Source organism: Salminus brasiliensis, chromosome 12 (assembly GCF_030463535.1).
Source record: "Salminus brasiliensis chromosome 12, fSalBra1.hap2, whole genome shotgun sequence".
In the NCBI taxonomy this organism is placed as follows: Eukaryota; Metazoa; Chordata; class Actinopteri; order Characiformes; family Bryconidae; genus Salminus; species Salminus brasiliensis.
Window position 1 is genome coordinate 2,677,064 of NC_132889.1, and position 17,087 is coordinate 2,694,150.

Sequence of the window (17,087 nt, forward strand, 5' to 3'; positions counted from 1 at the left end):
ACTGGGAACACCCCACAAGACCTGCCTGATGCTTTGGAGATGTTCTGACCCTCCAGTCATTGTCTAGAACATCACAGTTTGATTCTTGTTAAAGTGTCTCAGATTCTTATGCTTGACCATTTTTCCTTCTTCAGCACCTTCATCACTTTTAGGAACTGACTGCCCAAATACAATCCCACTGTAGATGAAGATTATCAATGTGAATGATATGAATGAGGACAGACCAAATTACTGGAAACATTACTGGTGGATAGATAGATAAATCAAAAAATAATTTAAAATATTAATAATCTAAAATAATTATTTTTCTGGCTACTGCACTTGTGAAGATCTTCAGATCAAGGGGAGCAGCGTTCCTTAGCTCAGGGCGTTGGCCCATTTTGTTGAAAGGCGTAAGTTTATCCGCCATATTGAGCGTTACAAGAACTCCCATTCATATTGCGACCATTGGCCGATTTTCCTCATTTATAACGTTTCTGACAAAAAACAAGACTTGAAAGAGTCTTGCCAGGAAAGTTTGCCAATGTGTGAGACACTTTTCTTTTCATGACACTTGGCAATTTTCCAGGTGTCAAATTTTCAAGAGACCAGGGGGAAAAGTCTATTTTTTCTTATTTCTTCAATGCATAGTAAAGAAGGGTGCAGTGAGGGAAAACAAAGATTCAGAACGAAGACTTTAAAAGTGATGGAAAAACAAGAGGAGACAGTAGGAAGGAAGTTGGGTTTTAATGGTTCACAAATTCAGAACGAGCAGAGAAGAGTCAACAGACTGGTTCAGGATATTTGCGCTCATTTAAGACAGTCAGAGAGAACGAGAGCGAGAGAGAGAGAACCTGCAACACAATCTTCTTAAAACGGAGTGAAGGAAGAAAAAAAAATGGAGGAGAAAATCACAGAGCTAGTCTAAAACAATCAGAGCAAAAATCAGAGTGAAAGAACAGGACAGTCCAACAGCTGACAGCTCCCTCAGACAGTAACTCCACCACAGATCAGTTTAGACGAGAGAGAGTGTGTCGGTGTGCTAACTCTACATGGACCGTGCTCTGTGCAGTCAGTGTGTAAGGAAGAAATCGGACGGTCAGGCTCAGTTTGCATTCTTTTCCACTTTCAGCTTTACGATCTAGGCTGTTCCAGATCACAGATTTCTTTTTGTGTTTTTTTTTTTTAAGTTTTATCTTTTTTTTTTTTTACTATTCTTTAAACGTTACACCCCCCACCCCCACAAATATCACTGGGGGTCAGCGGGAGATGCCTATGCTTGGTGCGCCGGGTTGCCCTGGTGTGAAAGAAGGCTTTAGGATCGGCCATTGTGAGGCAGAGCCATGTTCACGACTTGATGTTGAGGGCGCGGGCGGACCTGTCGTGGTGCCAGTCCCTCAGCCTGGCGTAGCGGGGGCTCTGAATCTCACTCAGGAACTTTTCCCTGCCACAGTCGGCACACATACACAAGCGAGGAGGAGGATGAGGACGAGAGCACAGGGGTGAATGCAGAGGAGATCCAGGGAAAAGGACAACAGCAGAACAGGAAATACACACAAGAGAGAAAGCGAGTGAGATTAAAGGAATACTGTCATGGTTTTTAGCTAAGCCTCTATCAGCTGCTTTAATACCACACAGTCAATAACAGAAGAAAAACATAGAAAATCACTTTTAATGGAATCCATTGGGCAGATGGTGACTTTGTGACGTGTGCATTTTCATTAATGCATGCTCAGTGGCAGAAGCTAATAATCTGTCAATCTGTATAACTGCCTCTTTCAGAGATGGTACTAGTTTTCCAAAAGGAAGGATTTGGTGTAATGTATTACTAATGTAGTGATGTGGTATCTGTCAAAAATGCCACCTGATGGCCACGAATCCTAAAAAACAAGAGACATCAAAAGTACCCCAGAAAGTAAATGTGGTGTTTGAAAGTTGGGAATTCAAGCAAAGCCTCATTATTGCGAAAGTAGCTCAATAGATTGTGAAAGTACTGCAGTGATTTGACAAAATTAAGTCTGCAAATCCGTCAGCTGTGATAAAAGTGATCCTAATGGTGCGCTGGTTTACTGTGTTGTTGTAGCAATCTGGAATTATGGGTCAGGATGTTGTGATGTAAAGCAAATTCACCAACTGCCCAGTGGCTTCTGTGTTAGATTGTGTCAAGTCAATAGGCTATTTTTTTAATAGGCTATCATTTTTTTATTATTATTTCATAGGCACAGGAAAACCTGCCCATGATAATAAATGGTAATGATTTAGCAGAACCAGAATAAGAGTAAAAACAGAAAGAAGAAAGTAAACAAGACAACAAAAACCAAAACAAACCAAAGGCGAGGAGAGGGCAAAATAAATGCACAGTACAGATGCTCTGGGGGGCACAATGTTTCATCATTTCTGACACTTCCCAGCTCAAAACACACCACTCAATCCTAGTAACCCTAGTAGTAGGGATCCTATATCCCTGATATACTGTATGTGGTATTCCTCATTTGGAGGTAGTTGTAAGAGTATTACATGATCATTTATCTTTACCATTAAAAATGTTACTTTTTAAAACTAAGTTTTTGGACAATTATGCAATGCTTGCATTATGTTTAAGGGTAAGAATTTCTCTATATAAAAAAAAATACACAAAACAAGTAAACTAAAAACTAACCTAATTAATATTTGTAAAACAATCAATAATGATGAGAAGCAATAACAATACAGTACTGGGCAAAAGTTGAGAATATTATAAACTGATATTAGAATAAACACTAATAATAACACTCCTACAGAAAGTGGTGGTGGTGATTCTCCATCACTGTGTTCATCATTAGAACATCTCCAAAGTTCTCCTCTCTCATGGAGTCTAGTGTTATTTAGAGTTCTCCTCAGATCAACACCTGGTTTGATGGTAAATCAGGGCTTAATGATGGTAAATCAGGTGAGCTGCTGCTGCTGCTGCTGCTGATGGAGTTGAACACATCCTTCACGCTGTGCTGGCTGGACTGGGGGGCGTCCAGGAGAAACCTGGAGGAACCGAGCTCTGTTCTTCAGACTAGCTCACCGACAAGATCTCACTACTTTCTTCAGAATAAGAAGGTCTTGCTCCTTTTTTTTTTTTTACTGGATTTATGTTCACCTGCATTTGTTCTAATGGGATCTGGAGTTACTACTGTAAAAACTCTCACTGTTGAGAGACAGGAGTGAGTTTAAATATTGATTAAAACATCTGCACAGTTCTGTAATTATATGATTCACGAGTTGAACTGAATCAGGTGTGTTTGAACAGTGAAATCCCCCAAAAACATGATGAACCCTGAGTCTACCCGACCAGAGCCGGACACCTGCAGTACAGCACAGTCAAATGATAGTAAAAATAAATGTAATGACATAATAAGTGAGCACTTCTTCAGATCAACTTGCCAGCCATGCAGTGTGCCGTACACATGCTGTATCTTGTACAGCAAATAAGAGAACAAGAGCAGGTAATTAGAGCAGAGCAGAGCTCATGGCTGGGGAGGATCAGAGTATGATCTACTGCTGGCCTTCATTTGAGCTGAACGGGCAAACTGCACTACTCTCTAAAGGAGAGCTGGCCAAGGTGAGGGAGTGGGTTAGAGCTTTCCACTGCACTTCATTAGAGCCACACAAACATACACAGACACACACATTTACCTGGACCTTTTCATGGTCTCATCATCCGGGTCCTGCACTGAGAAAAGCATGAGAGACAAATCAGATAAATGGGTTTAGCTCCATCACAAGGTCAAACTTCCTGACTAGCACAAGGTCAAACGCGTGCCAAACGCTGTCAAGAAGAAGTGAGGAGGTTCAAACAGAAGCGAACTCTCTATTCTTTCTATTCTGTTTCAACATGGCAGTCAATCCTGTTACACCCCGTAACAAGAGCCTATCTGTGCAGGTTTATTAAGTACAGAGGTACAGAGGTCATATCAGACCCTGCTGATCAAACAGACTGCTCCACACACACACACACACAGTCTGATCTGTAACCCCTAAAGCTGCAGTGAGACCAGACTCACACAGTCTTACAACAGCTAACCGCCAAACTCCCAGCATCAGATGACGGATTCCTAGCCTTCAGTTTCAATATTGGTTTAGCGAGCTTCGGATCGGTTCTGTTGCACTGATCATTCCATTATTGCAACAGTTTGAGGGATTGAGACTGGGTGGGTAATGACATATCTGATAATCTGACAATTTTTAAAGAAGTGAAAGTGACATCTTTGTAAAATACTACCCTATTTTTTTTATATAAAGCTTTGCAGCTGTTTTACCTTGTTATTACAAGTATAACATTATTAGTATAACATTCTTTTACATATATATATATATATATATAAGAACTTTTATAATAGAACTTTTTCTAATATACCTCTTTTAAATAACGTACATCTTAAAAAAATAACTACAAGTAACATACTCTACAACTTTCCTTTTTTTTTTTTACTACCAGTTACTTTTAATTAATAAAAATAAATAAATAAATAAAAACCCACACATACCACACCTTTTCAATTTTATGTATTTCCATTTTTTATCCTCAATTAAAAAATAAAATAACTAACTTTTTTAATAACTTTATAATAAAGTTATACATTACAATCTTTACTGCATTAACATCCTTCACATAGACATTTATTAAAATTTCATTTTTATTCTTTAGTAGTAACTTATTTAATAAAATTGATGAATACATTAAAAACTTTTTTTTAATAAAAAATATTTACTACCTTTTATAATATACCTTTTTAATTTTTTAAACTTTACTATTAAAATGTACTACACCAGAAAAAAAGAAAAAAGAAAAAAAAAACACCACACAAACACCTCTTCCTCACAGGTCTTCCTGAAAGGAATACTCATCATTAGTAGCTCTTTAAATACTGAAGGTCAATGACCCATCAAAAAGCATATTGTGCCACCTTGTCATATAAAACGCATGTTAACTCCAGGTGTACACAGCCTCCGTCTTACTGAAGTCTGCTTTGAGATGCCACAAGTGTGACGTCTAGTTTTACTGGAGGGCAAGACTGAACATGAACGCCTGCTCCTGAAGTCTTAACCGTCTGGACATGAGCAAGGGCTTGTTAAGAAAGGTTCCTGTGGGCTTGATGCCAGAGTGAGCACAACAGTGGCTTACTGAAATCGGTTCCTGTGAGCTGGGCTAGGATGCGGAAGGAGCGGGACTGCGTGGTGCCGGTGCGCGGCTGCCAGTCCTGTGTGTCCTCAATCAGGCGCTTCTTACTGCGGTCATTCGGGATAAAGCAGGGGGTGTTCTCCACCCGCAGACTGTGCCTGGGGGTGGAGGTAGACCTGTTAACAATGGTTCTTACCTTTTCTAGTAAAACACTGCAAAACACACACAGCGTGCCACAGCAACAAGTGCAGTGTGATTGTGTACTAAATCAGTGACCACAACAAAGGCTAAAGCATGCTAAGGCTGTCTGATACTGGTCTTCTGGACAAGCAATTCATCCTGGTCTACCTTTCTGTTACTACAGCACTTTAACCACACACAAACCTACACACACAGTTTGATATATACGGATACTAGGCCTCTCCTTCCAAACAGCTGGTCATTTAACACTCAAGCCACCAACTTCTAATGAGCCAATGTGAAAGAGTGAGAAAGCAGTGAGGGTCACACTGCGGCCAGTCTCGTCACACAGCCAATCAGGAAGAGTGTCAGACAGACAAGCGTGAAGCATGACTCTCTCAGGCTGATGCATTAGAGCGACATGCTGTCCACACTTACTTCTCAGGGTACAAGTCATCATAGAAGGCCTCGCCTCTACTAAGAAGGGGAACAAAAGAAAGACAGAATACAGAAGGAGAAAAATGAAGAACACATGAAAGAGGAAGCAGGAGGAGAAGCAATGTAGCTACCTAGAACAGGCAGATGTTCACATCTGTAGGCTCCTCTAAAGTGTGGTAGCTTCTAGAAAGCTTCATAGATCATTTCTATGCTGCCTACTTTGATCTAATCAGATTAATAATATAACAATAATAATAATAAATATGCAATGAAGGCTCTATACTGCCCTCTGGTGGAGTGAAGAGTTCAGATGTTTCACAGATCTCCAATATGAGAATATCGTGCATCTCTATAAACCTTGCATTTCCAGCACAGGTGCTACACTGGGCTCCTCCAGTGATGCCACAGAAGAACCACTTTTGAGAGAGGTCTGTGTCAAGAAGTGGGTGTAAAAGGTTTTGGACCAGTACAAACATGGTTCTCCATGCAACTAGAAGTGATTCTTCTATGGAATCGCTCAAATAACCCTTTGTAGCTGCATTATTTTTTTAAGAGCAGAATGAAATTTGCATGATGACCAATAGAAATGCTAAAAAATGACTCAGAATAAAATCTTTTCATAATTAACTTCTATGGAAAGCTAAGAAGGTTCATCCGTCTTCATATGGTGCAGATCTGGAATAGGAGCAGTCAGCTACGCTATAATTATTTTACATTACGAAGGAAAGACAGGGAAAGAAGGGAGGGGTTTACTAACTTGTCAATAATCTCCGGCTGCAGGACGAGAGCAAGAGAGACATGAAGAAAAGAGAGAGGGAGATAATTAAACCCATTTAAATCAATAAAAACACAAACACACACAAAACCAAGGTGCTGAGCAAACTAAGCCACACTGTTCGTTGGCCATGATGAAGAAAACCACATGCAAGTTGTAAAGGGGGAGCCGAATGAGCTTCTTCGCGGCGACCACAGACACCATAAGCTCTTCTGTCATAATAATCCACAAGCTTTCCACCTCAAAACTCCACTCACTTTGCTCAGAGATGAAAGCATATGGTGTCCCTTGGGATTCCACTCGGTTCTTACATAACTTATAGAGTAGTGGTTCAGGAACAGGGATCTAGAATCAGCTTTGAGACGCATACAATCCACATGGTATTCAGAATATTTGGAACCTAAACTCTCCCACAGTCAAATTCATTGGCACGAAATTTGGAATAATATTACTTTGTCCTCTAAAATCCGAAACTTCAATTAAACCATTATATCTTTATTTTAAAGATTCTCCTTCAAATCCCTTGTAAATGTTATTACATCCACCTTTCGCCCTGACAAATACGGTCTTACTGTCTGGATTCACGGCCACAAAAAAAAAAAAAAAACCTCAACCTCCCAATTCTTTGAGTTGGAGACACTGGGATTCTTCTGTGTGGACGTTATGAGCCTGGATCTCTCACCTGCTCAGATTCATGGTGCTAAAGGAGGCACGTTAAAGGCTTGGGAAAATGCTGCCAAGAAGTTTGCCGATTTGAATTGAACTGCTGTACTGTATTTATTTTCATTCATTTACTGTTTTTCAATATTGTATTATAATGTACTGGCCATTAGGGGTGGGTGGGGGGGGGGTTATGGGTGGTATGCATCCACCCTTTTCCTTCCAGATTTTGTAGATTAACACAACTACACTCACTGATCTTTCTCAGAGCATCCACAAACTCACAAAAATCCATGTAATGAGGTTATTCTCATGAACAGGACAAATACTAGAACCCAACCTTACAAAAACTAGAAAAATTCAGTAAATTTATACTGTCTCAAACAGAACACGACTGAATGATTAATACTGTTTAATGTCTCTGAAGATTTTGACACTCAAAAACCTTTACCCAACCTCTTTCCCCAAAGGGTAGACACAGCCTTCTGCACGCCTAGCACTGAAGCGCCGCTGTACGTTTTAATGATTTACTACAATTGCTGCTTCTGTAATTCTGTTATAAACACTAGCGATGTCTAGAGACTGGAATTGGTCAACACTAGAGATTTCTGCATCACACAGAATCAGACAATCGATTATTTTTACTTTCTCAGAGCCACGCGAGACGAACAGACACAAGCAAATCAGCTAGGTTCCAAAAACTGCTAGCAGCAGATTCTGAGTCATAAAAACCCTTCTGCTGTTTCTAGCTGCTCCTGAAGCTCTAGGAATAGCTGCTGTACACACACACACACACACTGCTGAGGGACATAAACTCAACTATAAGCAGCTTCACAGCTCTGACATAAAGGAATAAATTTCACAGACACCTCAAAGCTGCTTTGCCAACCCTTCTCCATACCTCACACACACACACACACACACACACACACACACACACACACACACACACACACACCCAATAGCTTTACCTCACTCGCCTCTGAACTTTGCATTTTAGCAGAAATGCCCAAATGACCACAGTTTGTTGTTTAGCAGGAGTGCTGTGTGTGTGTGACGTGCTTGGGAGCATGAAGTCCGAGTTAGGTCTCTGATGGAAGGTAAGAAGACACAGCAAGGTCAGGACGCTTCCAAGTAAGGGGCTTCAGTAATTCAGCACCCTGGCAGCAGCAGCACTCTGAAGGCTCAGCGGATTTTATGGGAGGGTCCGAACTCTAAAAACAGCTACAGACAACATCCAGACACTACCTAAAGTCAGTCCTCACACGCACGCAACTTGTTTTTATACAGTAAGTGGGGTCATACATTGTGTGTACCCGTTTGTGTGTACGTCGTATCCATCCAATGATTGTAAGAGACTGAGATCATATACACATACATACACACACCCCATCATTATACATTTACGCAACACAGATGTGCAATTGCACACACACAGCTTGCACACAGCCCTGTAGAGAAGTGCTCATACTAGAATAGGACTCTCTGGAGCAGATAAACATGAACCTAATGCCAGGAGTGGGCTAGAGGGGTATAAAGCCCCCCCAGTACTGAGCTGTTCTCTGGAAAGATGGTGATGCTCCATCCAATAAATATACGAGGAGTTGGAGATGAGGTAGGGTGGTGATCATCCAACAACCTGACCTCACTAACGCTCTAGATACTGAATGCAATCAAATCCTCACAGCAATGCTGCTCCAAAATCCAGAAGGCCTTCTTCCCTTGACAGTAGAGACAGTTACTCCAACAAAAGCAGGATCAACTCTTTAATACACTTTTCGAAAGAAACAATAAATCAGGTGTCCCAATACTTTTGTCCAAATATAGGCAACTGGGTAACTGAAAGTGGGTAAAATTAGTCCTGATAATGCATGAAAACAAGTGTAGCCCTCTCACACACTCTCAGACAGCACCTCTCGACTCTTTCCCCTTGCCGCTCACTAAGCTGAGATGTTCGCTGTCTCCAGCTTTGGCTCTGTTGACCAGCAGCATCTGTTGTTTTGAGTGTTTAAATAAAAAACCCTCGTTAAAATGCAGCCTCTCTCTTTCTGGCAGAGGTGAGACCGGGACGGGCGACTGTTACCTCAGAGGGACGATAAAGAGGAGGAGTGGAAAACAGATTGGGAGCTTGTCTGACACCGTGCTACTCCGAGAGCTCGCCCTGCTTGGAAAACTGGACACCTGGGCGACGCTGGGACCACTTTAGCCAAGAGGGGGAAACGGAGCCAGCTGCTTAATGCCAGCCTGCTTATCACAGTGCTGGTAAATACTCCTGGTTACAGAGAAAGAGAGGGAGCGTGCAACAGGGAGCGAAAGAAAGAGTGAGCGCGAGAGACAGCTAGAGAGGAAAAAAGTCCCGTCCATCCATCCAGTCATCACTCACTCGCTCTCAGACATACACACCTCGCCAAGAGGCTATTGTGCTATTGTGGGAGACTCTTCAGGCCTGTCTATAGGAAGCTGCTGTGAGCGCTGTCTGACCTCTGCATGGCTCAGCAACTGCTCATTTCCACGCAGTGTTAGAGTGGAGCCTTTTACAGCGACCTGTTCACGGTCAGACTCTCCCTAACCCAGTCGGTAAAACTTGGCAGTTGTGCTTTACATTACAGTACCAGTCAAAGGTTTGGACACACCTGGTTGAACCTGGAGTGCTGATCATCCTACAAACCACTGGACACACAATACTAGGGTGACCAAAAAAAAAAAAAAAAAAAAAAAAAAAAAAAAGATAATTAATAAAAAACACACAGGGGTATCTACCGTAGTTGGGCTATCGTGGCTGGGGTGGGTATTCAAGAAGGCCCAACGTTAATGTGATGACCAGCATACATTTAACCAGATGTGTCCAAACATTTGACAGGTACTGTGCATCAGACCATTAGAACTGCTCCAAAACGACTTGTACCTTTATCTTTTTACACAGAGTTAGTTAAGGTTTTTTCCATTCCCCTGTAAAGCTGCCTTTTTGGATTTTTTTTGGAGGCAATGAGGTAAACTATTCAGAGAATGGTAAGACTAGACTAGGGCTTGGCTAGAGTGGACTAGCTTGGTCTTATCATTTCTTAATAATGATAATAATCATAATAGTACTCAGCAGTCTCTGAAAAAGTTGTTGAAATTTTTCATTAGTTTTCTGGCAAGAAATGGATGAACTCTAAATAAATAAATAAAAACAGGCCTCAGTTACCTTCGCTAATTTGCCCAAATTCATACTTCCACCTTGAATGTTATCCACCTTGTTTTCCATAGAACTTTTAGTGCGACAGTTACTGATCGTGAGTGCAACCACGGTCATAATAAACATACAGCGAGTATACAGTGTGTAATATGCTCAGTTAGAATAGGCTCAATAACCTCTAACCTCTCAAAATAAGAGGACATGTCGTTTGGTTGGGAGACGGTTGGCTAAATTAGCAACAAGTACGAGCAGACGTCTGGATGTTTGGGTGGATGTTCTCAAATATAGCCCCTTCAACCACAGATGCAGTTAATCCTTTATGGCTGGTTGAGAGGTCACATCATCTTGGTGCATGTGGACGTGAACGCACAGTTTTGGCTAAAAAGCAGCTTCTGAATGGTATTTAAAGCAGCAGTACAGGATAACGGGTATAGTTTGCTCCTGGGCTCCCCCTACAGGTGGGAAATGTAATTCACTTTTACACCACTGCAGTAAATACAGCTTACACTTTGAGCTCCCCCTTGTGGACAGCTTCAAAAAGACATCTGTGAACAAGCTGAGAGACCAACGTTAAGAAAGACTCCCAAAGTTAAAGTGAAAAAGGAAGAGCGGGCCTCTGACTGGCCGCGGGAGTTGTGGTCACCTACCCATTGTGAGACTGCAGCATGCTGCCTGTCGCTGGAGTGCTGGGGTTAGAGGCAGCGGAGTTAAGCTTGGGCGAGTACGCCACCGGTTTGATGACAGGCCCTGTGCTGGAGTTACTAGCGGCTGCAGAGAAAGGCCGTGCCATCTTGTTTATGGTTGTGCTGGGCGTGAAGGAGTACTTAGGCTGGCTGGGTGTAGGAGCAAGCGAACCCTGAGGGTCAGACAGGGAACACACACAAACAAAACACAAATGCAAAACCATGCAGATCAAACCAAGCAAATAAAGAAAAACAACACTAATTGCAACAGAATGGACAATCCCAGATTCCCAGAACAAGTTGTAAAACATTCATTATATCCCAGCACAGTTCTACTGCTCCACAGCTAAATGCTGGAGGGCTTTATACCCCTCTAGCCCACGCCTGGCATTAGGCAGCATGGTGCCAATAGGTTCATGATGTTGATCTGCTACAGAGAGTCCTATTCGATTGGTAGTTTTTGTCTACAGGGACTAGACAAGCTGTGTAAGCTGTGTATTGTGTCTGACACATCTGTGTCAGTGATGAGTGCAACATAACGTAGCTGAAGGCATTCATCAGAAGGGGTGTCCACAAACATTTGGACAAATAGCGCGTGTTAGCTAGCAGGATGAACACCGCAGCACAGACCATGTTCTGGCTAAATGAGGCTCAAATTACACATTTAGAGGAGAGGAGAGTCGAGTGATTGGTATTAGCAGTAACATAACAGCTATCCCACTAAACCCTTCCACATACTGCCCCCCCCCCCCCTATATATTCAAGCCACATGTGACTGTAGGACCTTTTAACAGGTGCAGTCATTGTTGCTTCTTTGTTCAGCCTTAGATTAAAAACACAGTTTAGTCTTCCTCTGAGAGAGAGAGTGCAAATTACAATACAATAACACTAGACTCTCAATAGTGGTGAGGAGTGATAAAACTGCCATCACCTATTCAGCGCAGGGCTGAGGACAGAAAGGCTTGGGGAAGTGTGAGCACACCCTTTTGTCTGAGGAATATTACTCTTGGGTGCCGGCCAAAGCGTCCTCTCTGCTTTCTGCTGCCTCTGCACTCAGCACTTGAGTGGCTTCCAGAATGGAGTCTAACCCTTCAATAAGGTGGCTGGGATTAGAAGAAGAATGCAGCCCTTCAGGCCTGCGCATTGGCTTAATGCAGCCACAGGAGGGTGCCGTTTCACCCACTTAAATCCAAGAGAAAATGCCTGTATGCTACACTCTGCTTCTACTGCATGCTTTCCAATGCTCATTTATAACATTGGTGCGGCTCTATGATCCAAAAATGGTCATAATTCATGTCGGTAAGGCCACTTCCGAATCTCTATTACTTAGACTTCGACAGGCTGCTTCTGTTAATGTACATTTAAAGGAGAAGTTCTGCAAAAATCAAGAGCTCCACAGTCCCCTAGGTTACTCCCAATGGCTGCCCCTGTAGAGAGGTTTAGCTGTGTTTATAGCCTAAAGAAGGAATCTAAAGATCTGGGTGGCTTCTGAACCAGTTAAGTTTTTTAGATTTAGATACACTATATAGACAAAAGTCTATTTGATTGCATTCAGCAACAGGAGTGTTAGTGAGGTCAATATGTTGCATGACTGATCTTCACCCCACCATATCCCGAACTCTCCGCGTGGGCTGTAGACTTTATAGCCCGACAGCCCGCGCCTGGCATTAGGCAGCATGGTGCCAATAAGTTCAGGTTGATCTGTTCCACGGTCAAGGGGGGTAATTTGCTGAATGTATTCATTACAAGGAGTGTCCACAAACATTTGACCATATAGTGTATCAAACATTGGTGTACAGTCATGGCTGATAAACTTCTGCATCTGGGGTAAGTGATCAAAAAGGTTAAATGTGCTTTCTCATAAAGCATTCCTTTTAGACTGATAAGATCTGATTGGCTGAGCCGGTTTTAAAAAGCACTTCAAGCTTAAACACTCCTGAGAACAGAAACCTGAATGGGCTGGGTTAGACTGAGAGGGGAGTTCATCTATATTACAATGATGTTTAGGTTTTTCCTGCTGTATGAAGATGAAAACTGAACGGTGATTAAGTTGATTGTGTGATGATATATGGAAATATATCAGGATAACAATAAACATCCTGATTCAACTAGAAAATGTCAGTTCTTGGGATTATTGCATTCTGTTGCAATGCACAAACATCAAAACTGCAGAAAGCAGCTTTAAATCAAAGTGCTAGAACAAACTTTAGCTCAGTTATAAGGCGAGCAAATGGCAGTCACTCAAACCGTGATCAAACGGTAACGCTTCTGCAGAGCAGCACATGCCTGCATGTGGAGGCTCTCTCAAATTTCAGAACGTCAAACAAAACTTGACGCATCGCTCGTGAGAGCGCTTCCAGTCCAAGAACAAGCTGTACTGATGATACATGTGTGAACAGTGTGAAATATGCACATACACCCATCAGCCAGAACATTAAAACCACCTGCTAAACCAAAACAGCTCTGACCCCTTGAGACATGGACATAAGATCTGGACACCTTCAGATGTTAGCAGCAGATTCTTAAGGCGGAGATTCTATGAGCATCAATGAGAACCTTGGGTGCGCCCACTGACTGCCAGTTGTCCTTCCTTGGAGCACTTTTGGTAGGAACGGACCACAGAATAACAGGTACACCCTACAAGATCTGCCTGATGCTTTGAAGATGAAGGTCCTCTAGAGAACCTCCAGTCCTGACTGTTCACTTGTCTCAGGAGTCAGTGAAACCAGATCTTCAGGTCTTCTTCACCTGACCCTTCAGTGTTTTTAATTTTTTAAAATGTTAATGTTTTGGCTGATTGGTGTATTTTCAAAGTTCCAAATAGGAGAGCGTCTCTCTCCATGTGCTGCTTCAGACATCACTGCAGGAGCATTGAAGGTGTACCACATGGCATGTCTTTACCTTCTGTTCACCTCCACCAGGCTGGAAAGCTCTGCAGAGAAACAGAGAAAAAAACAAGAAAGGAGTTACGAACTGCATCAGGACACATCAGTACAATGATCCACACGCACACTGAGATGAAAGCAGTAGCAATGGGTCTTGCGCTTAATACGATCAGCTGGCACGGCATCCTCGACAGATTTGTTTTCTTCTGTAGTTAAACTGAATGTTGTTGACTATGTACTTTTTACCATCTGAGCCCAGGCTATTACAACATCTCCACCATGCTTGGCAGATGGGCGTCTCCGTTTTGGAACATGGAAAAGCCAGTGTGGACAAAAAAGGGCTCTGTTCATCATTTCGGGGGAATATCAAAAGTGATTTTGTATATAAAAGTAGTTGACAATTTTAATTAACCCTCTGGGGTTGGCGAACAGCACATAAAATTTTAGGTTTCTCAAGGATCCTATTCATATCTTTGCGATAATACAGCACAGAAATACTGTCCGAACATTTCCTGAATCTGTAGAGCCTGCCCTTTCCATGGACTCCATTGAATGTACAGCGAACCCTATAACCAACTATAAATAACTGGTTACTTGAGAAAAATGCCCTTAGACCCCAGAGGGTCTATTTACGTTTCAGGAATTCTCTTAAACATACATGCAATCTCTCCAACATTACTTATTTCTGTCTATATACTCAATAAACATCTTAATAATCTGCTACTAAAGAAAAGCATACAAAACCACTTCTTGCTGGTCACCGCGAAAAAGATCTATAGCCTGAATGAACATGCATGTTCTAGCAGCTGTGAATCAATCGCTAATAAATCACACACACAATATCCATTACTTAACAATTTCATCCATCATTAATAGTGAAGGCAGTACAGACCAGTTGATGCATTATTCCCTAACCACTCTGCAGCTGGAACAGCTGGAATTAGAAGTCCCGTATCTTGAGGACGTTGAGATCATGGAATCCTCGGCCAAAACAGAGAGCGCTCAAGGCCTTTGAAAAATTAGGGGCTCAAACACCAGGCAGTCGGTCAAGTTATGGACTAAAGTAATAGCTGTTAAGTTTGTTCCCTCTTTTTTTGAGGCCTATTTAGGATTTCTTGATTATAATCCCAGGAGCAGCCTTGTTACCCCCATCCCCAAGTGACCTGTTCATTCATTAAACACCGAATTGTTTTGTCCAGCTGCAGTGTGTCTGGGGAAAGCTGGTCAAATTCCTCCGGAGTGAAGAATTTTATACTGAAAACAGGGATTCTCTTACTATTGACAGCTGCCACTGTGTTCAGGCATTCTGCAGCATGGTGACAGTCCTGAGTCTAGTGTTTGTGAGCTACATTAGCCTAGCATCTCCGTTGCAAACTAAATAAGCAAGACAGACTTCTTACCTTTTCTTGGCTGACCAAAAGCCCATGGGATCAAGTGATCAATTATGTTCATTTGACTTTTTGCCAAACTATTCAGAACAATGGGTAAGCCAAGTATTAGTCATTTCTTGGGGAGGGGGTGCATCTCCCAGTGCACAGATCATTTCAAATGAGCATTGTACGTAGTTCACTACATGAGCTGAATATGGACCAGAATGCATTGAGTGTGTCTTTGTTACCAAGCAAATGACTGTGGAACCAAGCAAAGTCAACAACATTTACATGTGTACATAAGCAAGTAAAGGTTACAGCCACTGGATGCTATGGATGCTAAATTTTCCTCATGTAGTTCATTAACAATTGGCTTAGGTTGCTAATGCAACTTTACGGTCAAAGGTTATATATCCTATAAACTGCACAATGCTTTTACTGTCTTCTGACTAATTCAGAATCCAGTTTGTGTACAGGGCTTTAAACATGGCTCACCCACTCACGTGTTTGTTCATATGACCAGCGTGGATGTGGATGTTGAAGTGGAAGCGTTCAAATTCATTTATGCATTTCTACCGCTAATTACCTCCTCCCTATATAGCGCAATACTAACAAACAAAGACGTAGAAATCCATTTCAGCCAACATTACTCAAGTGGTTTTACTGTTCTGGCTGATCGGTATCAGCTGACACTAATCTAGTGTACACCACATGTTTCAGTATCAGCACCAGAAAGTGCCATTGTCATCTCTAACGAACATGCTTGAGTGTGGCGAACCACTGACGTTCCTAGAGTCACAGATCTGTTTTCCCAGCAGTCTTTTATTGGAGGGATTTTGGGATGTTTTGGGCACAAAAATACAGGAATTATGACATTCCATGAGCAAACCTCCACCCCCCCCTTCATGAGGCTGTATTTCCTGTGACTGTGCATTACTTCCTGTGGCATGGCAGCTGCCTCTGCATGGTCTGAAACTCACTGAAAATGAAGTGGACAGATGCTGGCAAGTTTATCGGAGCAGAGCACAACTACAGGAAACAAACAGGATGAGAGGACAGACAATAGACAGAGCGAGGCTGGGCTGGTAGACAGCCTTTCATATAGACGTACAGCAGGAGATGGGCTGAAAAGAGGCTGAGAAGAAGCTTTTTTGGGGCTGAACTAAAATGTAAAGACTTCTGACAGACCACAGAACAGCACAGCTGCATGCAATCCAACACTTACTATCATGAGTGAACTGACCTCTGTGAAAATTAATAAACTATGAAGCATGTAAAATGTAAACAGACCACGTCTAAATGTTTGTGGACACTCCTAATGAATGCATTCAGCTACTTTAAGTTCACTATTTAAGTTGCACTTATAGCTGACCTGTACACACACACACAGCGTGTCCAGTCCATGTTGAGAAGTACTGCCAATAGAATAGGACTCTCTGTGGTGCAGAAAAACATGAACTTAATGGCACCATGTCTAATGCCAGGCGTGGGCTAGAGGGGTATAAAGCCCCCCAGCATTGAGATGGAGCAGTGGAAGAACTGTGTTTTCTGGAATGATGGTGGTGCTCCAGCCAATACTTTTTTGGAATGAGTTGCGCAGTTGGGGAGTAAGTGGGGTGGAGTTCACCCAACATCCTGAGCTCACTAACGCTAGTCACTGAACGCAATCAAATCCTCAACGCAACGCTCCTCCAAAATCTAGTAGAAAACCTTTTGACTCCACTGTCCAGAAACATCACTCAAACAAAAGCAGGATAAACTCAAAAGAAACAATGAACAAGCAGGTGTCC

General features: G+C 42.2%; 1 protein-coding gene across 5 annotated transcripts in view; it reads right to left on the reverse strand.

Annotated features, from left to right (window-relative positions):
* The window catches only part of pdlim7 (PDZ and LIM domain 7), a 55,901-nt gene that overhangs the window by 14,246 nt on the left and 24,568 nt on the right, over positions 1-17,087 (reverse strand). For 2 of the 5 annotated variants that reach the window (XM_072692959.1, XM_072692961.1), the window contains exons 4-8: positions 13,944-13,974; positions 6,504-6,520; positions 5,747-5,785; positions 5,132-5,286; positions 3,643-3,679 (exon numbers count right to left, since the gene is read on the reverse strand). In XM_072692959.1, the coding sequence (XP_072549060.1) occupies positions 3,643-3,679; positions 5,132-5,286; positions 5,747-5,785; positions 6,504-6,520; positions 13,944-13,974 (279 nt within the window). Of the gene's footprint in view, positions 1-707; positions 1,424-3,642; positions 3,680-5,131; positions 5,287-5,746; positions 5,786-6,503; positions 6,521-11,006; positions 11,216-13,943; positions 13,975-17,087 lie in introns of those variants that run through there. The other 3 variants (XM_072692963.1, XM_072692960.1, XM_072692962.1) reach the window with 3 other exon arrangements.